The following is a 23,795-nucleotide window of genomic DNA, read 5'->3' as shown; positions in this document are numbered from 1 at the left end:
TGGTTCACCACTGCTGGCCACATGACCCGGAAGCTGTACACCGGCTCCCTCGGCCAATAAACCAAGATGAGCACTGCAACCCAAGAGTCGGCCACGTTTGGACCTAATGGTCAGGAGTCCCTTTACCTAGACATGGGTTACACTAGTTTAGCCTTGGCAAACATGTCCAGACAAGTCCTTGGTCCAAGATTAGCATAAGCAGACATGGCAGGGCAAGACCCAGGTGTAAGATGAGCAGAGGCAAACACCTCTGAAGTCCCACCACCCAAAGTACAATAGAACTTCCTTTGCATGTCTGGCCCCTTGGCAAGTCCGGGGATGGGATTAGGCTTTCCTTGGCCAACAATCAGCTCAGCAATTGTCACCTCTGGGAACTTCCTGGAGTCCTTTTTCAAAGGGAAAATAGCTTTGGAATGGAGGAAACTGGCAAAGGAGTTGGTTTTATATTATTTTTTAAAGCTAGGTAACTTCCCTGAGCTGTCAAGTTGAAAGGATACATTCAGGCATAATATTTGTAACATTTAACTTTAAAGATGTGCCCCCCACCGTAATTTCCGTAACAATGCACCTCGTGTCCTGGGTGATTTTTAAGCATCATCATCATCATCATCATCATCAGTGCTATTTTTCCAGAAAAAGAGGTGCCAAAACTCACCATGAAAGAAGTCACCTTGTTCTTTCATAATGGCAATGGCAGCCACCTGAAAATAATAATATTAATAATAATTATAATAGACCACCAGAAAGTTCTTTCGGATGTTCAGTTGGAACCTTGTGACTGGAGGCCCTGGGTTCAAGTCCTCCCTTCCATCAGAAAACAAGCTTGCTTCATCCTTCATGTGACAACTCTTGAGATTGTGCTGGGCCCGGGGGTAACCCAAGCAGCGCGGTCCAGATCCGGTCCCAAATCCAGAGATTCCATGAGGAGTCAGTCCGGCAGGGCCAAGGCAGTGATACGGAAGGGGGGGCATGTCTTCTTCACCTCCTTCTTCGCTACAATATATCCATTTATTTCCAATTGTCAATGTCAAAAGGGACTAAAATCTATAAAATTCATAGAAAATCAACATGCCAATTTGCTCAATTTCTCTAGGACCCCATGACACCTCCCCTGTCCTCCATAATCCCTCAAGCAAGGTGTCAAGACCCTAATCCGGTCAAATCGCTCTGCCAAGCCCTTCCTCCGGGCGATGCCAGGTGACAGACTGGACCATTGTCTTCTCAGGATGTGCTTATCTGCGCATATCCCCAGCTCTGCATATTCCCCCCTCCCTCCTCCATATGTTAATCCTGTGTGACCCAACCTCTTCTTAATGTATTCTTGATGTAATCTGTGTAACCCAACCTCTTCCTAATGTATTCGTGATGTAACTGGGATGTATTTTGCACTGTATTCTGGGATATGGAGGGAAATTTCAAAAGTTCATGTCACCCCTTTCTCGCGGTTCAATCTCGCCTTGAACCTGTTGCGCAATAAACTTGGATCTTCTGCAGTTTGCTCCTGCGTCCGGCTGAGCTCATTTTCTTCCGCAGGGACCCGCGGACCTAGTCCGACGAGCTGGGTGGCAGAGTAGCCCCGCACCCAGATTTTACCGTAACAGCAGGAAACCAGGCAAGGTCAGGCACAGGATCACAGGCAGGTTCTGGCAAACAGCAACATTGCTCCCGCAACCTGGGGCGGTGTCCGACAGCCTTTTATCTCTGTCGGGGTAACGGCCAGGCCTGATCCCCCGGCGACTCACCTCCCTGTTTCGCCCAAAGGCGAGTACTCCTCCTGCAAGTACTCGGGTCTCTCCTTCTCTCAGACCTCAGTCTCTGCAGCTCTGGAGACGTCGGTGGTTTACTAGACCCAGAGGCCGCCTCAGCCTCCCCTGACCCAACCGGTAGTGGAGCAGCTGTAAGTGATGGCCCAACTGAAGGCAACGAGGCACCCGTATTTTTCGCTCTATAAGACGCACCAGACCACAAGACGCACCTAGTTTTTAGAGGAGGAAAACAAGAAAAAAAATATTCTGAATCCCAGAAGCCAGAACAGCAAGAGGGATCGCTGCGCAGTGAAAGCAGCAATCCCTCTTGCTGTTCTGGCTTCTGGGATAGCTGAGCAGCCTGCATTCTCTCCATAAGACGCACACACATTTCCCCTTACTTTTTAGGAGGGAAAAAGTGAGTCTTCTAGAGCAAAAAATACCGTAATCCCCGCATCTGGAGCCAGGGCGACTCGGCCCAGCTGGTGCTTGTTGCAGGGGAACCTGTGCAGACTGGGACTCGTCAGGATCAGGCCCCAGACTTGGTTCAGATGCCGCCTGGGGCAAAGGATCTGGTGCGGACTGAGACTCCTCTGGCTCCGAGTCCGAGCGCGAGTCCCAGGCCATCACAGAGATGTTTGAAGATTGCTCTCAGCCTCCTCTTTTCCAAGTTAAGCATCCCTCGACCGATCTTCATAAGGCTTGGTTCCCAGACCCTTGATTTTGACCCCCGTCCTCTGCACATATTCCAGCTTGTCGATACCCTTCTTAAAACTGGGGCGCCCAGAACCGGGCCCAGAAATCCAGGTGGGGTCTGACTTCATCGCATTTCCATCCAGATCACCTATGAGCTACAGTGGTGCCCCGCAAGACGAATGCCTCGCAAGACGGAAAACCCGCTAGACGAAAGGGTTTTCCGTTTTGGAGGTGCTTCGCAAAACGAATCTCCTATGGGCTTGCTTTGCAAGCCGACAATGTCTTGCGAGTTCCTGCTGGTTCCCCCCCTTTTTCTAAGCCGCTAAGCCGCTTATCAGCTGATCCGATCAGCAGATAAGCCGCTAAAAGCCGCTAATAGCGCTAATCCGCTAATCCGTCAATGGGCTTGCTTCGCAAGACGAAAAAACTGCTAGACGAAGAGAATCACAGAATGGATTCTTTTCGTCTTGCGAGGCACCACTGTATTTATTGAACACTCCTGACTTTGCAGCAAGGTTGGATAACATTGTGTCGAAGCAATGGCGCCTGTATCCATCACTTTTTCCTTATCACAAAAATGATAATTGGAAAATCTGGGTCTGAGCTTAGAGAGATGTCCAGGGCATGAGCACAGCCTCCCCACCCCTTCTTCCTTGCTGCTTGGTCCGGTAGGCTGCCTCTGACCCCGGAAGCTCTGCATATTCACCGCAAGCGGCAGCTGCGAATTGGCGCGTGGGAATTATTCGGAGGAAATAAACAGAGGCGGAATTTTATTGCACTTCGGAGAATTGAGCAGAGTGCACAGAGATCTACCAAACACACACACACACACACACACTGGTTGACAAGGAAAGGCTTGCTTCCGCCTCCCAGATCCAAGCAATCGCTCCTTCCACTTGTCCTTTGCAATATTTCCCTCCTTCTTCACCTCTTTGCAGCCCAGGCCTCCGTCTCGGGGATGTTTGCAAGCGGAAGTTTACGTAAGGATAACAGAATATCCCCTGACGCTTGCCCGGCCATCTGGCTTCCGCAGAGCCTGGTCTCACTGCCTCGAAAACCCTTCTTTGCATCTCTCGCGCCTTTACGCTCCCGTCTTTGAAATGGGCGCATCGAAAGGCCTCGTCTTCAGGGGCTGGGGAGCTGCTGGAGCTTGGGGGCCCGTCGCAGACCTCCAAAGGCTCTCCAAATAGAGGGCCTCTTCCAGCAGAGCCGCTGTGGGCAACCTCAGGGCCAGAATGTGGCCCTCCAGACCTGCCTGTCTGGCCCTCAGAATGCTCCCAGGCCCCGCCCAGTCCCCCAGGCCCCACCCCTTGCAGGCCCCATTTCCCTCCCGGCTTGAATGTTTCTTTTTTTATCATTTAATATAATTTTTTATTAGTTTTTTTAAACGTATCATTTTCAACAGTAATTAAATGTACTTTTACATCTTATTCAAATTTCTGACTTCCATCAGTCCTGTCTGAAAATTTTCCAATCTAATCTCTCGGTATGCATTCCTTATCTTCCCTATTACATTTCAAACTCATAACCAATATCTCTATATTTTTCTACTTTGTAACACTTCGTATATTTCTCTTTACAAAACTTCTTGTAGTCCTACTAGTGTAATTTGTTGATTACAGTTGCTCTTCAAATAATTCATATACTTCTTCCAATCTTCTGTCAATCTCTGGTCCCGCAGGTTTCGAATCCTTCCTGTCATTTTGTCCAATTCTGCATAGTCCATTAATTTCGTCTGCCATTCTTTTTTCCTCGGAATTTCTTCTTGTTTCCATTTCTGGGCTAACAATACTCTTGCCGCTGTTGTTGCATATAAAAACAATTTACCATCTTGCTATTAATGTCCTGACCTAGAATACCAAGTAAAAATGTAGCCTTATTGGAGTTCACTGATTGGGTCTGCATTGGTCCCAGACAGGAGGAATGAAGTCAAATGACACCGAGGTTGGTTCAAAGAAAGAGTTTATTCTGCTCTCTGGATAGCAGAAGGCACTTGTGTGGTCAGCTCACAGCAAGTCCAAAGAAATGAGAAATTTCATGCAGTATATATATCCTCCAGGCACCCTCTCCCTCCTTCCCTAGGAATCCAACCACGTCAACCTATGTACGCAGGTTGACATTACATCTGTTCCTGCTCTGGTATCCTTAACCATAAAAGGGTATTCTTTCCTGTACTTCTGACCATAAAAGGATCTTTCTGTTCCTACTCTTATCTTGGAGCAAGAGGTCACCATCTCCGAGAACACACTCTGGCGCTGTTCCCAGACTGGGTCTGTGCGTCTTTTGTGGTCAGGATGTAAGATAAGGCACAGACGTGTCTTCTCTGTTCTACTGGTACAGTCAAGGCCATACTTGCCGTCACAAACTGATAAAGGAGAGGGCTCCGAGCACAGCTTTATACAGCTCGGTTTCGGCTCAAGAGCTCAAGTTAAAGCATTTTAGCTAAGGAAAAATAGGGATTTTGGTGCAGTTTCAAACTGCCTGCACAGTCAGTTTTGGGGTTTGGGAAACCCATTCCTTCAAAATTGCTTCTGGTTTTTTAAAGAATGTATATTTCAACATCTTTTTCATCTCATTATATATCATTTCCCAGAAGTTCTTTACTTTTTTACACTCCCACCACATATGATAAAATGTTCCTTCTCTGGCTTGAATGTTTCTGCTCGCCTGGAAAGTGCTCTTGAACCCGGACCGCGCCTCTTGCTTGGCTGTGTGGAGGGCAGAGGGTGAACCCCAGGGCGTGTGTGTGTGTAGAAACCACCCCGTTGGGCAAACGTCCACCTTAGTTGCCCCACCTACTTTTTCCTCTGGCCCCGCCCCAAAGCTACCCAGAAGCGGATACGAATCACAGGCTGAGAACCTACATTGCAGGGGGTTGGATAATAATAATAATAATAATAATAATAATAATAATAATAATAATTTCTTATTTATACTCCACCCATCTGACTGAGTTTCCCCAGCCACTCTGGGTGACTCCCAATCAAGTGTTAAAAACAATACAGCAATAAATATTATAAACTTCCCTAAACAGGGCTGCCTTCAGATGTCTTTTAAATATAAGATAGCTGCTTATTTCCTTCACATCTGGGTGGGAGGGCGTTCCACAGGGCGGGAGCCACCACCAGGAAGGCCCTCTGTCTGGTTCCCTGTAACCTCACTTCTCACAATGAGGGAACCGCCAGAAGGCCCTCGGCGCTGGATCTCAGTGTCCGGGCTGAACAATGGGGTTGGAGACGCTCCTTCAGGTCTACTGGGCCTTTGAGGCCGTTTAGGGCTTTCAAGTTCAGCACCAACACTTTGAATTGTGCTCGGAAACGTCCTGGGAGCCAATGCAGATCTCTCAGGACCGGTGTTATGTGGTCTCGGCGGCCAATCCCAGTCACCAGTCTAACTGCTTCATTCTGGATTAGTTGTAGTTTCTGGGTCACCTTCAAAGGTAGCCCCACATAGAGCGCATTGCAGTAGTCCAAGCGGGAGATAACCAGAGCATGCGCCACTCTGGAGAGACAGTCCGCGGGTGGGAAGGGTCTCATCCTGTGCATCAGATGGAGCTGACAGACAGCTGCCCTGGACACAGAACGGACCTGAGCCTCCATGGACAGTGGTGAGTCCAGAATGACCCGCCCGCCTCCTGTCCCCCAAAAACAGCACTTCTGTCTTGTCAGGATTCAACCTCAATCCGTTAGCCGCCATCCATCCTCCAACCGCCTCCAGACACTCACACAGGACCTTCACCGCCTTCACTGACCCCTGGGTTCCCTTTTGACTGTAGGATTCCATGAAACGGCATTTACTAGCTCATCTTTACTTCCAACTCTATGATTCTATGATCCTACCCTCCAACATCCTGCTGATCAAAATCAGGACGCTCGGGTTTTTTGGAACCAAAACTCTGCAGGAGTGGAGAGGGCTCTCGTATTCGAATCCTGCTTGCGGGTTCCCTCCCCAGGCCGCTGGACTAGAAGGCAACCCTAATGGCCTGATCCTGCGGCAGTGCCCTGGTTAGATGCTCCAAACCAAACCCATTCGGAAGCCGGGAAGTCCATTAGGTCCACTTGCGGACGACTCTGATGTTGCGGTGCTCATCTCGCTTTATTGGCCGAGAGAGCCGGTGTACAGCTTCCGGGTCTTGTGGCCAGCAGGACTAAGCCGCTTCTGGCGAACCAGAGCAGCGCACGGAAACGCCGTTTACCTTCCCGCTGGAGCGGTACCTGTTTATCTACTTGCACTTTGTGCTTTTGGACTGCTAGGTGGGCAGGAGCAGGGACTGAGCAACGGGAGCTCACCCCGTCGCGGGGATTCAAACCGCCAACCTTCCGATCGGCAAGTCCTAGGCTCTGTGGTTTAACCCACAGCGCCACCCGCGTCCCAGTGCATATACTTACGTAAAGGTAAAGGACTCCTCTCCAGGTGTTAACAGGTGTACGAGAAGAGGGTGTACCCGATGAGGGTGTGGCCTGCGCGTGGAGCAAAAATACGTTACTCAGGAGTTCAGCCTTGCTGGCATTTCTACCCCACTCACTTGCGCCTCATTTGCATCAGCAGCAGCTTCTCCCTGCGGGCTGAATCATGTCCATCGCAAGATGGGAGCCTCATCCCCTCATTACCTTCCTTGCTTTTCTCCTCAGTGGAGGCTTCAGCCATAAGGCCTGCGCCCCAAAACCGGCTTTCTTCAGCTCTGGGGAGGAAGCGGGGAAGGGAGGGGCAGAAATGCCTTTCAACAATAAAACTGCCTCTTAGCGCCCCCTGTAGGTAATCCCATGACCACCTCCGGGAGCACAACCACCCCTGTAAAAGGGAAAGGACCCCTGGATGGTTAAGTCCAGTCAAAGGGGACTCTGGGGTTGCGGTGCTCATCTCGCTTTCAGGTCGAGGGAGCCGGTGTTTGTCCACAGACAGCTTCCCGGGTCATGCGGCTGACATGACTAAATCGCTTCTGCGCAAAGGAACACCGTGACAGAAACCAGGGTGCATGGAAACACCATTTACCTTCCCGCTGGAGCCGTACCTATTTATCTACTTGCACTGGTGTGCTTTCGAACTGCTAGGTTGGCAGGAGCAGGGACCAAGCAACGGGAGCTCACTCCGTGGCGGGGATTCGAACCGCCGACCTTCTGATCGGCAGTGGTTTAGATCACAGTGCCACCTGTATCCTTAGCATATGTGCCCAGGGGTTTTTCAAAATTTTATTTCAGCGAAGGATTGTGTTATGTACTGAGTACATATATACTGAAGGATTATGTAGGATCCAAAAGGCAGCAGTCTGATTGGTCCTAGAACAACAGAATCCAGAATACATCAGTCTGATTGGTCCATAGGAGCCACCCAATCCAGCTCCAGGTAGAAGTGAATCCGCAACCTGATTGGCCTACAGGTGAATCCCGGAATTAGCCAATCACGTGGGGCCCATTGTGTATATAATGTATATAAACCAGACATTCCTCCTCACCACTATGAGCTGAATAGGTAAAGGGACCCCTGACCATTAGGTCCAGTCGTGACCGACTCTGGGGTTGCGGCGCTCATCTCGCTTTATTGCCCGAGGGAGCCGGCGTCCAGCTTCCGGGTCATGTGGCCAGCATGACTGAGCCGCTTCTGGCGAACCAGAGCAGCGCACGGAAACGCCGTTTACCTTCCCGCCGGAGCGGTACCTATTTATCTACTTGCACTTTGACGTGCTTTTGAACTGCTAGGTTGGCAGAAGCAGGGACTGAGCAACGGGAGCTCACCCCGTCGCGGGGATTCGAACCGCCGACCTTCTGATCGGCAAGTCCTAGGCTCCGTGGTTTAACCCAAGAGCATGAAATCCACTCTCGACTCTGAGTATATTTCAGATTTAGTTGGCCAAGCTCTCACTTCTGCTCGTCCTAGGCGACCCCCCTTTGGCTCCGTAACCCCTTTTTTTGAAGCCCAGGCTGCCTGCTTGCCCCCTAACCGCTCTCTCCTACATCAAACCACCCACAGGACTGCAAAACAGCCCCCACATTCCTCCTCCTTCTCCTCCTCCTCCCCGCGTTGGAGAAGCAAATTCTCCTTCGCTCGCCCCAGTTCTCCTGGCCTGCAGGCTACAGTGCGATGGGTGTGCCTGTGCGTTTGTGTAGATATAATTAGCATCTGTTTCTCACATCTTGGATCCTGCTGACACCCAGCTGCGCAGATGTTACCGTCACCACCACCCCGGCCCAAATCCGACCCCCACCCTGTGCAGCGCTGCTTCCCCAAACCCCCATCACACCCTGTCGCAAACCAGGGTGCAGGGCGAGATTCGCACACAGGCCCGGCAGCGCCTATTTTGACTCACTCTCTCAGGACAAAGCGAAAAGGAAAGGAAATAGAAAGCCGCCCGCCAGCTCACGAGTGAGAAAGGGGAGTTTGGACAGAAAGGCGTCCTTGAATGAGACACCGTGAGGCCTTATAGACCAACCCAAGAAGGCCATGAAGCCTATTAAGTTGCAATGCAAAGCCCAGCAAATTATCAAGTGCCCAAGGAGGCAGCGGCGCAGGGCGGGGGACAACTTTGGCTCTGTTTGACAGTGGGAATAATAATAATAATAATAATAATAATAATAATAATAATAATTTATTATTTATACCCCGTCCATCTGGCTAAGTTTCCCCAGCCACTCTGGGTGGCTTCCAACAAAACACCAAAATACAATAACCTATTAAACATTAAAAGCTTCCCTAAACAGGGTCGCCTTTAGATGTCTTCTAAAAGTTTGGTAGTTATTTTTCTCTTTGATATCTGATGGGAGGACGTTTCACAGGGCAGGCGCCACCACCGAGAAGGCCCTCTGCCTGGTTCCCTGTAACTTGGCTTCTCGCAGGGAGGGAACCGCCAGAAGCCCCTCAGAGCTGGACCTCAGTGTCCGGCTGGACGATGGAGGTGGAGACGCTCCTTCAGGTCTACTGGGCCTTTGAGGCCGTTTAGGGCTTTCAAGCTCAGCACCAACACTTTGAATTGTGCTTGGAAATAAACATCCTGGGAGCCAATGTCAGCCTTTCAAGACCAGTGTTATGTGGTCTCTGCGGCCGCTCCCAGTCACTAGTCTAGCTGCCGCGTTCTGGATTAACTGTAGTTTCCGGGTCACCTTCAAAGGTAGCCCCACGCAGAGCGCATAGCAGTAGTCCAAGCGAGAGATAACCAGAGCATGCACCACTCTGGCCAGACAGTCTGTGGGCAGGGAGGGTCTCATCCTGCGTACCAGATGGAGCTGGTAGAGAGGCCGCCCTGGACACAGAACTGACCTGCGCCTCCATGGACAGCGGTGAGTCCAGAATGACTCCCAGGCTGCGCACCTGGTCCTTCAGGGGCACAGTTGCCCCATTCAGGACCAGGGAGTCCTCCACACCTGCCCGCCTCCTGTTCCCCAGAAACAGTACTTCTGTCTTGTCAGGATACAACCTCAAAGGACTCCCTCGCAGGGTTGTTGTGGTGGTGGGGGGGTTGAATGGAGAGGTGGGAGGAGCTTGTAAGTGGCACCTGGAGGTCCTCAGAGAAAGAATAGAATAGAATAGAATAGAATAGAATAGAATAGAATAGAATAGAATAGAATAGAATAGAAATATTTTATTTTGTCCAGGCCTCAGTGGATGGAGAAAAACATTGCCCCCCCCCCTTTTGCTCTCTGGCATGAGATTTGAGCGCTGTCTGGCTATATCCCCACCTCAGCAACATACAGATCTGATGGCTTCCAGGACACGCCGTCTCGCAAGTGCTGAGGCATTGCTTTTTCCTGCAGCTCTCGGTGAAGCAGAGTTAAAATCCCGCCCGCCGGCCAGGATGCTCTTCTAATCTTTGCACACACAGAGTAAGCCCCCTTTCGTTCGGCAAGGCTTCCCCGCAGCAACGTTAATTAAAAGCTTCTTTCTCGTGGGCTCAGCCTGTTAACGCCTTCCTGATCCGGGAGCTGGGGGAAGCCACGGCGACGGGTGGCCTATAAATTGCCCTTTGAATAGCTCCTCTGAATTGCCCCAAAGTCAGATTCTGTTCCTACAGGGGCTGGGGGACAGACGAGGATTATCCACAATGCAATTTTGCAGCAATTGCACCAGGGCCCATTCCGTCCTCCTCCTTCCTTCCTTCCTTCCTCCCTCCCTCTCTCCTTCCCTCTCTCCTTCCTTCCTTCCTTCCTTCCTTCCTTATTAAGTCTCTAGGCTTTCTGAAAGTGATAGAGTGGTTAAATAAGTTTTTCTCCCCCTCTCCCAACGGGATTCATCCAGCCTCCTGTCCTGATAGAGGTCAGGATTCGAATACAAGACCGCTCTGCGGTTTCCAGCAATGCTGGCTAGTAGCCATCGGTAGCCCTCCATGAATTTGTCCTGCCCTCTTTGAAAGCCACCCAGCTTGGTGGCCGTCATCACTCCGTCCTGTGGCAGGGAGTTCCACAGTCCGCAATGCATGAAAAAGGGCTTCCTTTGGCCTGCCCTGAATCTTCCAAGGTAGGGTGGCTGCAAGACCTGGTCTTCTGGTCCCCGGCTTTCACTTGTCCGGCCCACTAAGCGGCTCGGCTGAGATCTTCTGCGGACAGAAGCACTTTCGAAGGAGGCGAGAGAAAAACAGGCACGTGGCGGATCCTTTCCCCATTTCACCTCCTCGGTCCTGTCTGCCTATGTGTGGGTGCTGTTGAGGAACAGATCTCCTGCTTCGACAAGAAAGGATGGGGAGAATTATTGCGGTTAAACACACACACACAGCCGCCCCAATTTCCTCGCCAACACTCGCCCGCTTTCACAGTGCAAGCCTAACACAGCTACTCAGAAGCAAGCCCCGTTGACTTTGCTGGAGTTTCTTCCCAGACTCCCTGGTATCCAGGGTTAAGGGTTGGAGCCTAAATCTTTGAGGATAGAACTGAACCCAAAACTCATCGAGTTCAACAAAGCAGCTAAAGAAATGTTATAAGAAAAACTGCCCCTTTTCCCTTATGGGGTCTCCAAGAGCCCATATAGTGTCCTTAGGTGGGTTCCCTATCGGTAGTAGAAAATAACAGAGGCCAACCAGAGAATATTGAGAAGCAAAGCAGCTCGTAAGCTTGAGGTGTGGTCTGACCAGGGCAAGATAGAGAAGGACTATGACTTCCCTTGATCAAGATATTAGATTTCAGCCTAGAATCGCTTTAGATTACACTCTGCAAATCCCCCCACTCCAACAGTGTTTTTCGTTCTCGGGCTTGCTCCACTGAGGATATTTCTTGTTTATTTCTTGTTCTGGGTCTGGTGCAAATTTTGGGTTCTTGAAGGTGTGGCGGATGATCCCGGCATGTGCTCACTTGCCTGCCTGCCTGTTCACGCGAATTCTCTCCCACTGTCATGCGGGTCATGAGACACATTTTATTGTTTGCTGTGAGAAAAAGCAGGGGGGGGGATCTGCTATATTTGTCAGTTGTTTGTTTGTGTGTGTGTGTGTGAGAGAGAGAGAGAGAGAGAGAGAGAGAGAGAGAGAGAGAGAGAGATTTTCACAAAATCACAGAATTGTAGACTTGGGTCCTTTTTCCCCGGGCGCCGCTGACGCTGCCATGGGACTGGAAGGTTCGATACAAAGAGCCTAAGAGTCAGAATATCTTTTTTAAAAAAAATATATTTTTTATTAGTTTTCTAACCTAACATTTTCAACAATTATTAAACATACTTTTATATCTTATACACTTTTTTTTATTTCCATCAATCACATCTGAAAGTTTTCCAACTTTATCACTTAATTTACATTTCTTACTTTCACTATTACATTTAAATATTATAACTAACGTCTTTCTTCTTTGCAATATTTCATATATTTCTCCTTGCAAAACTTCTTGTAGTCCTACTTGCGTAATTTGTTTTTTATTTCCATCAATCACATCTGAAAATTTTCCAACCTTATCACTTAATTTACATTTCTTACTTTCACTATTACATTTAAATATTATAACTAATGTCTCTCTTCTTTGCAATATTTCATATATTTCTCCTTGCAAAACTTCTTGTAGTCCTACTAGCGTAATTTGTGGATTACAGTTGCCCTTCAAACAGTTCGTGTATTTCTTCCAATCTTCTGTGAATCTCTGGTCCCGCGGGTTTCGAATCCTTCCTGTCATTTTGTCCGATTCTGTGTAGTCCATTATTTTTGTCTGCAATTCTTCTTTCGTCTTCTTGCTTCCATTTCTGGGCCAACAATACTCTTGCCGCTGTTGTTGCGTATAAAAACAAGTGAAGAAAGTAGGAAAAACCACTGGGCCGGTAAGATACAATCTAAGTCAAATCCCTTATGAACACACAGTGGAAGTGAGGAACAGGTTTAAGGATTTAGATTTGGTGGACAGAGTGCCTGAAGAACTATGGGTGGAGGCTCGTAACATTATACAGGAGGCAGCAACTAAAACCATCCCAATGAAAAGGAAATGCAAGAAAGCAAAGTGGCTGTCCAACGAGGCCTTGGGGACCGAGCAACGGGAGCTCACCCCGTCTCGGGGATTCGAACCGTCGACCTTCTGATCGGCAAGTCCTAGGCTCTGTGGTTTAACCCACAGCGCCGCCCGCGTCCCTACTATACAAATTATTGTTGCTAATATTATTCAGGAATCAGCAGAAGCTGCCAAGAAATCAAGACACAGAAGTCCCGTTCTTGAGAGAGGTCATCATCCGCCGAGGCTCATTCAGTCCCAAAACCGTGCCTGAGCTCAGATTCAACCCACATTCGAACCCAGGTCCTCATGGGAGGGAGCAGAGCCAGAGGGAGGGAAAGGAGGAATGACTTCCAGCCCAGCAGGAATAGAAGTGACGTCTAGTGGGTAGAGCAGGATGTGCTGGAGGCATCCGATCGGGTGGCCAGTTTGTGTTCTGTGAAACAGGCAAAAATCTCATGGGTTAAAAGCATGAAGGAGCCCAGACACAGATAAGGGTTATTCCATAGCTACCTGGTGCCATCTGGTGGTAAAGGTCGTGTATTTCGGGCCAGCACGAGAATTCCCACCATCTGAGTCCGAAAGCCACAATAGCCATTGAGCCTAGGACTTGCCGATCAGAAGGTCGGAGGTTCGAATCCCCGTGACGGGGTGAGCTCCCGTTGCTCGGTCCCTGCTCCTGCCAACCTAGCAGTTCGAAAGCACCTCAAAGTGCAAGTAGATAAATAGGTACCACTCCGGCGGGAAGGTAAACGGCGGTTCCGTGCGCTGCTCTGGTTCACCAGAAGCAGCTTAGTCCTGCTGGCCACGTGACCCAGAAGCTGTACGCCTGCTCCCTTAGGCCACGACAAAGCCACTTCTAAGACCTTAAAATTCTTATAACACTAGCTGATTTGCTTCTCAATATTCTCTGGTTGGCCTCTGTTATTTCCTCCTACTGCTAGAGAACCTACTTAAGGACTCTGTACGGGCTCTTGGGTACTCCATAAGGCAGTGGTGTGTGTTATGTACAGTGGTGCTTCGCAAGACGAAAAGAATCCGTTCAGTGATTCTCTTCGTCTAGCGGTTTTTTCGTCTTGCGAAGCAAGCCCATTGACGGATTAGCAGATTAGCGCTATTAGCGCTATTAGCGGCTTTTAGCGGCTTATCGGCTTATCGGATCAGCTGATAAGCGGCTTAGAAAAAGGGGGAAGGGGGAAAAACCCGCAGGAACTCGCAAGACATTTTCGTCTTGTGAAGCAAGCCCATAGGAGATTCGTTTTGCGAAGCACCTCCAAAACGGAAAACTCTTTCGTCTAGCGAGTTTTCCGTCTTGCGAGGCATTCGTCTTGCGGGGCACCACTGTACTGAAGTTCTCACCCTGGGCCAGCAGGGGGATACTGTAGATAGTTTTCACTCAGGTCCACATATGCAAATAAGGGATTGAGAGTGACGTTCAGTGATTGGATAGTTACAGAAAGTTGTTGCAGTTGCGTGGTACTGGAGCTTTATATAAGCAGGCCGGCTGAACCCTTCAGTTCAGTTCTGTCCTGGCCTGTGAATAAACAAGAGCTGTTTGAAGAATCGCTGTGTCGTCTGAGATGTTCACCCACAACTTAACAGCGTCCAAACTTTTTTCAAAGAGGGCCAGTCTTTTGCAATGATAAATACTTACCGTATTTTTTGCCGTATTTTGCGCAGCTATCCCAGAAGCCAGAACAGCAAGAGGGATCGCTGCTTTCGCTGCGCAGCAATCCCTCTCGCTGTTCTGGCTTCTGGGATTCAAAATAATTTTTTTCTTGTTTTCCTCCTCCAAAAACTAGGTGCGTCTTGTGGTCTGGTGCGTCTTATAGAGGGGGAAATACTGCAGTTCCTGGGCCAGGTCACAGGCTCACAACCAATTCATATCTTAAATGTGCCCTTAAGACAGGATTTGTGAAGGAAAAGACAATGGGGAGGCTTTTCCAGTTTCCTTTGACCTTGCAGAGAAAACATTTGCTCAGTTTGGGAATCAAAACGGTTCCTGGTCGGTTGTCCTGTGCTGATCTATGTACGTGCTTGGCTGGTACATTGATGAACATTTAACATATACAGTGGTGCCTCGCAAGACGAAAAGAATCCGTTCTGTGATTCTCTTCGTCTAGCGGTTTTTTCGTCTTGCGAAGCAAGCCCATTGAAGGATTAGCGGATTAGCGCTATTAGCGGCTTTTAGCGGCTTATCTGCTGATCGGATCAGCTGATAAGCGGCTTAGCGGCTTAGAAAAAGGGGGGGAAGGGAAAAAAACCAGCAGGAACTCGCAAGACATTGTCGTCTTGCGAAGAAAGCCCATAGGAAATTCGTTTTGCGAAGCACCTCCAAAACGGAAAACTCTTTCGTCTAGCGAGTTTTCCGTCTTGCGAGGCATTCGTCTTGCGGGGCACCACTGTATCTAAGACCTCAAAATTCCTATCACACTTGCATCCCTCCTCCAGGGCTGCCCTCCATGATCTCTATAGAGGGACCACCTCCCCACAGAGGCCCATTTGCCTCCTGCCCCCCCACCCCCCACCGCGTCACAATCCCCCTCCCGGCTGCCAGGGCAACTGCATCACAAACCTCCTTTCCCCTCAGCCTCCCCGGCCGGCCGGCCGGCCATTAGCTCCTGCCGGCTGGACAGCTGTCCTGCCCTGTGGCCCTGGGCGTGGAGGCCGGTGGGGATGTGGGGCTCAGCCAGTCAGCTGCTGGCCCAGTCGCCTCTCCCATGGGGGAGTCCAGCTTCCACTGCCACCCGTCCCCCGAGGGATGCTGCCTAGAGCTCCACGAAACCATCGCCATCCTGGTCGCTTTGATCATCCTGGTCCATCTGGCGCTGAAGTTGGCCGCAGCGGTGAGGGGGCCACTGGCGTGCATTTGCGGGGAGGGCGGGCCTGGATCAGGCCCCTGAAGCGCTGGCGAGCAAGGGGACTGGAGGTCTTTGTGGAGCCACAATTCCAGTGGCGCTGGGATGCTCTGCCTCTGAGAGTCAGCACTCTTCCCTACAAATCGGAAGTACCTGCAGGATGAAGCCCGTCGAGGCCAGCATCCTGTTCCATACTCTCTCGCAGTTATCTGATGAAAACAGGGACGCCCTATTCCATTACTGAAAGGGACGCAGGTGGGGCTGTGGGTTAAACGACAGAGCCTAGGACTTGCCGATCAGAAGGTCAGCGGTTCGAATCCCCGCAACAGGGTGAGCTCCCGTTGCTCAGTCCCTGCTCCTGCCAACCTAGCAGTTCGAAAGCACGTCAAAGTGCAAGTAGATAAATAGGTACCGCTCTGGCGGGAAGGTAAACGGCGTTTCCGTGCGCTGCTCTAGTTCGCCAGAAGCGGCTTAGTCATTCTGGCCACATGACCTGGAAGCTGTACGCCGGCTCCCTCAGCCAATAAAGCGAGATGAGCACCGCAACCCCAGAGTCGGCCACGACTGGACCTAATGGTCAGGGGTCCCTTTACCTTTAAGCTAACTAGTGCCCTTTATATGTCCAGCTATCCTTTTTCAACAACAAATTGTCACTGTTTTTGTGTGTGTTGAATATATGGTCATTTATGGACCTCGTAGGTATCTCAAGCCATATATAGGCACCCTATATATAGAAATGAGCAAACCAGTGATATTTTAGGGAGCAGGTTAGCAGGCGGGGTCCATTACTTACATCAGAGGAACCTACACAACACAAGGTTTCGAATCCTTTTTTGTGCAATTCTGCATAGTCCGTTAATTTCGTCTGCCGTTCTTCTTTCACGGCAAGTGATTTCTTATGAATTTCTAAAGTTTCCCCATTGAGCCAGTACATAGATGCATTTATCAGTGAATCGCTCCATGTGGAGTCTTGTTGTCTTTGCCTCGTAGTGTTGTCTTTACCTCCAGTGGTGGAGCTAGCTGCTCCTGAACCCGGCGCATTGGGGCGGTGCGATCCGCCCAGGGGGGATTTTGTCACCCCACTCTGGGGTGGCACCCGGGTCGGACCGCCCCCACAACACCCCCCCTTCGTACGCCCCTGCTCTCACCCCCTTCCACTTTCCCCGTAACATAACAAAACATCCATAAAATAATATTGGCTGCGGCCACCACGGTTGGAGGCGCGATGCTTCTGAACAGTGCAGGAGGGAGAGTTGTGTTCTTTTTTATATATAATAATATTTATTGAATTTTCACAAATTATATAAACATAACAAGTATAGTTTCAAACCCATGTTTTCTTAACATCTTTCCCTGACTTCCCCACACGCCCCCTTCTTGTATTCCAATTCCAATAGTTAGTTCAGCAAGTTCTTGTCCCCAGCTTTTACCTTATTATTATACTTAATTCATCTTAATTAACCAATTTTAACTTATAGACCTCAATTTAAACAACAATACTCGTTCTTCACACCCTTTTCTAAGGTCGACCCAAATTCCCTTCCACAAATTTCCCAATTTTTATATTAATTGCAAAACAAAATAACAAAAAACAACAACATATAATTATACACCCTTTGGATTCCAAAGCTCTCACCCCCCCCTTTCCCGGTTTCGATCCCCAAAAAATGTCCATCAGTCCATCAACTATCAGCCTGGAGATCTCACGTCCGAGGCCCTCAAATCTCTTTCAGTCCCTCTCTGCTGTTTTTTTTGGTAGTCCTTTATATCTCGGAGAAGCTCTGTCCCAATAGGGTCTATGTTTCTTCCAACCAGACCTCCATGTTCAAAAATGGAGCCCAAGTCTTGTTTCTTGTTGCTTTTAAAGCCAAATGTCTCAAATGTCCCAACAGCTCCAACTTTCGCCTTGATCAAATTTGTAATCCATAGGTCTTCAGATCTCCCCATAGGGAGATCCCTCCATTCTTCATTCTCTAATTCAAACCAAGCTCTCATCATCCAGATCTTGTTTTTCTTAGCAACTATCTTAGCAGGCCTCTGGCTCGGAGGGAGAGTTGTGTTCGAATCCTGCTTGCGTGTTCCCTCCCCAGGCCACTTTGAGACCAGGACGCTGGACTAGAAGGCATCCCTTTTGGACGGATCCTTCCGCAGCACCCTGCTTAGATGCGCCAAACCCGGGCCGTGTTTGAAAAGAACAGGCTGCTGCTGCTGCTGCTGGGAAGCAGCCTTGGAGAGCCTCTGCCAGTCAGAGTTGGCTGTATGGGGCTACATGGACCTGGCGGCTGGATTCAGGATATGGGAGCTGCAAGGCCAGGCCAGAGGCCTCAGCTGAGTCCCAGGGGCCACCAGCCATCTGACTTGGCCCCCTATAACCCTCCACCTTCCTCTTCTCCCTCCAGGCCTGCTATTATTTCTGCTGCCTGCTTGGGACACTGATTGGAACGATCTGCGCAAAGGGTGAGTTTATGCCTTTATGGGGATGTTTTATTCTCATTTATGAATGTTATAAGAAAAAAAAACCTGCTCCTTTTCCCTTATGGGGTCTCTAAGAGTCCGTATAGAGTCCTTAAGTGGGTTCCCTATCGGTAGGAGAAAATAACAGAGGCCAAGCAGAGAATATTGAGAAGCAAAGTAAGCCTAATCTTTATTGAACTGTTGCAATAGGGTCTCCACTCACCACACACAGGAGGCAGGAGGGACCCAGAATAATGGTGCAAAAGCCCTTATATAGACTCTTGAAATTGCCCACCCTGTAGCCCAAAACATCATGCATACATCACAGAAGGAGGCGGTCTACAGCGGAAATCCTGTCTGCCAGGGTACCTGATAATGGTCCCTGATTGCTTTACCTGGGCAGCCTGGCCATTCTTTTGTGATGGTTAATACTTTAGTTCCTGAGTCCAGGTCGCAGGCTCACCCTATTCCTACACAAACGGACCCTTAAGACAGGATTTGCAAGCGAAAAGAATCATAGAATCATAGAATCATAGAATCATAGAGTTGGAAGAGACCACAAGGGCCATCGAGTCCAACCCCCTGCCAAGCAGGAAACACCATCAGAGCACTCCTGACATATGGTTGTCAAGCCTCTGCTTAAAGACCTCCAAAGTAGGAGACTCCACCACACTCCTTGGCAGCAAATTCCACTGTCGAACAGCTCTTACTGTCAGGAAGTTCTTCCGAATGTTTAGGTGGAATCTTCTTTCTTGTAGTTTGGATCCATTGCTCCGTGTCCGCTTCTCTGGAGCAGCAGAAAACAACCTTTCTCCCTCCTCTATGTGACATCCTTTTATATATTTGAACATGGCTATCATATCACCCCTTAACCTCCTCTTCTCCAGGCTAAACATGCCCAGCTCCCTTAGCCGTTCCTCATAAGGCATCGTTTCCAGGCCTTTGACCATTTTGGTTGCCCTCCTCTGGACACGTTCCAGTTTGTCAGTGTCCTTCTTGAATTGTGGTGCCCAGAACTGTGGTGCCCAGAACTGGACACAGTACTCCAGGTGTGGTCTGACCAGAGCAGAATACAGTGGCACTATTACTTCCCTTGATCTAGATGCTATACTGAAAATGGTTTTCCCCATTTTCCTCGCTTACTGCAGAGGAATATCTGAGGTCATTGAGAGAGTCAAAGTGGCTTCAGGATTGCTCTCCAGGTGGCGCTGTGGGTTAAACCACTGAGCCTAGGGCTTGCCGATCAGAAGGTCGGAGGTTCGAATCCCCGCGACAGGGTGAGCTCCCGTTGCTCGGTCCCTGCTCCTGCCCACCTAGCAGTTCGAAAGCACGTCAAAGTGCAAGTAGATAAATAGGTACCACTCTGGCAGGAAGGTAAACAGCGTTTCCGTGTGCTGCTCTGGTTCGCCAGAAGCGGCTCAGTCATGCTGCACAATGACCCGGAAGCTGTACGCTGGCTCCCTTGGCCAGTAAAGCGAGATGAGCACCGCAACCCCAGAGTCGGCCACAACTGGACCTAATGGTCAGGGGTCGCTTTACCTTTACTATCTCAGACACATGGTTTATATACTTATGTATGCGTTTACCTTGTACATTTGCGAACATTCAATTTATATCTGAGACCTTAGAATTCTTATAACATGAAATTTGTACTCCAAACTTCATCCAAACTTGCAATATCAAAACCACGAAATAATAAAAATACGAACAGAAACAAATCAATAACACCCCCCCCCCAAAAAAAGGGCATGGAATGTCATCCGGTCTGAGAGGAAAGTTTTTGCCTGGTGCCTAAAGGTGTATAATGGAGGCATCAGGTGAGTCTCCCCGGTGAGAGTATCCCACATGCCCTGTGTGAGACTCGAACCCACAACCCTGAATTTTCGAGTCTCTTGTTCTACCGACCGAGCCTTATCCCAGACATGTAGATGTTGAATAGCAATGGGGATAAGATTAAACCCTGAGGAACCCCATACTTCCCTCCCCCCCCCAAATCTTTTGTTTGCTGCACTGGAACCCAATGGTCCTTTTGTTGCCATTTTGAAAGATTATTGTCGCTAGCCGTGATATTACTGAAGAGTTTCCGCACTTGTCAGAAATTGATCTTTAAGTACACTTTGGAACTCCCCGCCACTTGACCTTAGTCAGGAACCATCGCTGTACTCCTTTTAGCGGCAAAACATTTTTGATCAGGCCGGTCTACGCAGACACCGAGAGGCTAAAAGTCCTCAATTTATTTATTTTAGCTACCGTTTAGTCTAACCCATCTTTCGGATATCTGTTTTCTAATCGGTAATGTTAACGGTTTGCTCTGAGTTTTCGTAAAACGCTTCGAGGTTTGTCCGTTCTTCACAACCGAGCGGCACATAAGTCTTACTGAAGTAAAAAAAAGTTTTAAGAAGGGAGGCCAAGGCTGTTTCAGATAAAAAACAGCAACGAAGAAACATCAATAATGTAACTGATCATAAAGTACAGGTACTCGCAATGGGAATACATTGCTACATTCGTAGAATCTTAAGAGTCGGAATAGGTTCCCAAGCGGTCATCTAGTCCATCCCCCTGAAGTGCAGGAATCACAGGTGAAGAATCGCTAGGAAAGTAGCCAGAGGCGGTTTAAGAGGGACAAATTTTGGCTGTACAGGGCACCAAGCTTCAGGGGGCACCACAACCGTGCTGTAGATCGGAGATTCGAGGGACGGGCAGTGCAAAATTTTAGTGTTGCACGGTTGCTGCTGAAATTTGAGAGCCCACCTCTGTTTAAAAACCTGAAATGAAGGACAGTCCAACTTCTGAGGTCATAAACCTATAGGTTTGCAGAGTTGGAAGGGACCCACGGGGTCATCTAGTCCAGCCCCCTTTAATCCAGTCCAGTCCCCTTTAGCACACGAATCGCAGTTAAAGAATCCCTGACAGGCAATTGGCTACCCTCTGCTCAAAAACCTCCAGCGCACGAGAGTCAAAACACCCCTGATTCAAATACAGTGGAACCTTGGTTCTCGAACTTAATCCGTCCCGGAAGTCCGTTTGACTTCCGAAATGTTCGAAAACCAAGGCGCGGCTTCCGGTTGGTGCAGGCGCCCCGGAAACAATAGCCGACAGCCACATCGGACGTCCGGCTTCCGAAAGACATTTGGAAACCGGAGCACTCACTTCTGGGTTTCGCTGTTTGGGAGCCGATTTGTTCGTCAACTAAGCCGTTCGAGAACCAAGGATCCACTGTATAGGACAGGGGTCAGCAACCTTTTTCAGCCGTGGGCCGGTCCACTGTCCCACAGGCCTCGTGGGGGGCCGGACTATATTTTGGGGGGAAAATATGAACGAATTCCTATGCCCCACAAATAACCCAGAGATGCATTTGAAATAAAAGCACACATGGTTCCTGGACCGCTGGTTCCTGTACTGTCCGCGGGCCGAATTGAGAAGGCAATTGGGCTGGATCTGGCCCCCGGGCCTTAGTTTGCCTACCCATAGTATATGATAAACAAGCCCATTAAAACAGCAGGACAGTTGCTTGCCATTATTTGAATGCAACATTTTAAGAGAGTTCAATCTTTGCCGCTGCGGCCCCTTTGCTTTCTCTTCCCAGAACCTGAGACGTCAAAGACGTGCGCCACCCCCAAGACGAGGAGAACCCAATCCCGGCGGCTGGCGGCGCAGTGGTCCGACCAGACCCTCCCTCGCCGACGCCGGCGAGAAAGCTCTTCGCCGCACCGCCGCTGCCTCCACTGCACCCTAGAGCCGCTGAAGGTCACCATGAACTTACAGAACGAACCTTTTCCTTGCAGAGAGCACCAGCGCCTTGGCCGGCGCCCCTGCCCTGATTACCTGCCATGCCACGCTCTGCGGTGCTGCATCTGCGACTGCGACCCCCGGCAGCGCCCGCGCACGTCCTCAGCGCCCTCCCCTGTCACCCGCTGCCGGGACGTCGCCTGCGGCTCCTCCGACCCAATGCTGGCCTCGGGCAGCAGCAACGATCACCGGAACAACATGGCGGTAAACCCCGATTACTTCTCGAGGTTGCCGGCGAACGATAACCAGTACCGCTCCGCGCCGGAGGCCGAATACCCCGGGACGACGGGCCGCAGGCCTACCAAAGTCTACATCTATCCAGTGCACCCCCAAACGCCGCCGGCGAGCCGGTCGGGCAGCCCCGAGAGAGGCTACCGGCGGCGAGGGACCATCGTGACCACGCCGGAAGAGCAGCCGGTCGAGTATGAGCCTCGGGAATCCTCCCGGCGGAAATCGCGCGTCGAACCAGAGCAGCTGCTCAACAGCCCGCTGTCACCACCGGCAGCGCCCCGGTTCCACAGCATCGGCGGCGGGCCTTTGCCAGGGACGGCGCCGCCGGAGACCCCCAGCGCCAAACCGCGGTATTCCTGGCCTGAGCCGGCCGCCGTCTCGGACTGGGTGTACCGCCCAGTGAAACAGTAGCAGGGGCCCCATCCGAAATGGGAACCGGCAAGAGAGGAGGACAAGGATCTAGCCGCCCCGGCCTCAGTCACCTTTGGGTTGGGAAAGGAAATAAAAAGCAAAACCATCGACCGCACGTCCATTCTGCGAAAGCGTTGTGTGTTGCGCAGCAATTCTGGCTTGCGTTTAGGCTTGGTTTGCATTTAGGTGCCCTCACAGGAGCAAAGCAGCAATGAATCACGTGAAATTAGCTCTTAATTTGAAGAAACAGGATCTGGGCAGGGGGGCAGGCCTAATGAATACAGTGTTGTAAACAAAACCTGCCCTTCTTTCCTTATGGGGTCTCCAAGAGCCCATACAGAGTCCTTAAGTGGGTTCCGTATCGGTCGGAGAAAATAACAGAGGCCAACCAGAGAATATTGAGAATCAAAGCGGCTAGTAAGCCTGATCTTTATTAATCTGTTGCAACAGGGTGCTTCCTTCACACGCAGGAAAGGAGGAGGACACAGAACCAAGGTGTGCCCACCCTTATACAGTGGTACCTCGGGTTATATACGCTTCAGGTTACATACGGTTCAGGTTACAGACTCCGCTAACCCAGAAATAGTGAAAATAAAAAAATTCCTTCCAGTAGCACCTTAAAGACCAACTAAGTTAGTTCTTGGTATGAGCTTTCGTGTGCATGCACACTTCTTCAGATACACACTATCTGAAGTATCTGTGTATCTGAAGAAGTGTGCATGCACACAAAAGCTCATACCAAGAACTAACTTAGTTGGTCTTTAAGGTGCTACTGGAAGGAATTTTTTTATTTTGACTATGGCAGACCAACACGGCTACCTATCTGTAACTGGAACCAGAAATAGTGCTTCAGGTTAAGAACTTTGCTTCAGGATGAGAACAGAAATTGTGCTCCGGCGGTGCAGTGGCAGCAGGAGGCCCAATTGTGGTGCTTCAAGTTAAGAACAGTTTCAGGTTAAGTACGGACCTCTGGAACCAATTAAGTACTTAACCCGAGGTACCACTGTATACACATTTTAAATTGCCTTCCCTGGAGCTCAAGACCACCCCTCCATACATCATACATACATCACAGAAGGGGTGTAACCCAAGACCACCCCCCACAAACATCATATTTACATCACAGAAAAGGCGGTCTACAACAGAAATCTGAGTGCATTGTTTATCTCCTGTCTGGCAGGTTATCTGATAATGCCTTATCTGCTTGCCTTTCCTGGTACTGTAGTCTG

At 49.8% G+C, this 23,795-nt stretch overlaps 2 protein-coding genes and 1 long non-coding RNA gene across 3 annotated transcripts in view; 2 read left to right on the top strand and 1 right to left on the bottom strand.

Annotated features, from left to right (window-relative positions):
- LOC309518103 (thialysine N-epsilon-acetyltransferase-like) overlaps positions 1 to 23,795 on the bottom strand; it is a 195,170-nt gene that overhangs the window by 45,416 nt on the left and 125,959 nt on the right. The gene's annotated exons all lie outside the window — the stretch shown is intronic.
- The window catches only part of LOC309518142, a 169,915-nt gene continuing 150,589 nt past the window's right edge, over positions 4,470 to 23,795 (top strand). The window contains exon 1 of the long non-coding RNA XR_014213352.1: positions 4,470 to 4,500. This is a non-coding gene — a long non-coding RNA (uncharacterized lncRNA). The remainder of the gene's footprint in view (positions 4,501 to 23,795) is intronic.
- On the top strand, positions 15,433 to 22,681 carry LOC309518036 (uncharacterized protein). Its single transcript, XM_082197824.1, has 3 exons — positions 15,433 to 15,669; positions 18,081 to 18,138; positions 21,722 to 22,681. The coding sequence occupies exons 1-3, from the start codon at positions 15,544 to 15,546 to the stop codon at positions 22,564 to 22,566; spliced, it is 1,029 nt and encodes a 342-aa protein (XP_082053950.1). The 5' UTR covers positions 15,433 to 15,543; the 3' UTR covers positions 22,567 to 22,681.

This window comes from Podarcis vaucheri, assembly GCF_965113315.1.
Source record: "Podarcis vaucheri genome assembly, chromosome: 13".
In the NCBI taxonomy this organism is placed as follows: domain Eukaryota; kingdom Metazoa; phylum Chordata; class Lepidosauria; order Squamata; family Lacertidae; genus Podarcis; species Podarcis vaucheri.
Note: the sequence above shows the minus strand (reverse complement) of the source record. Positions and strands in the feature narration are given on the sequence as shown.

What these genes read in the sequence shown, in the direction of transcription:
- LOC309518036 (XM_082197824.1), top strand. Translation starts at nt 15,544, where the DNA reads ATGGGGGAGTCCAGCTTCCACTGCCACCCGTCCCCCGAGGGATGCTGC. An exon ending in CGCTGAAGTTGGCCGCAGCG is followed by an intron (nt 15,670 to 18,080) that starts GTGAGGGGGCCA and finishes TTCTCCCTCCAG; the next exon opens with GCCTGCTATTATTTCTGCTG. An exon ending in TGGAACGATCTGCGCAAAGG is followed by an intron (nt 18,139 to 21,721) that starts GTGAGTTTATGC and finishes TTCTCTTCCCAG; the next exon opens with AACCTGAGACGTCAAAGACG.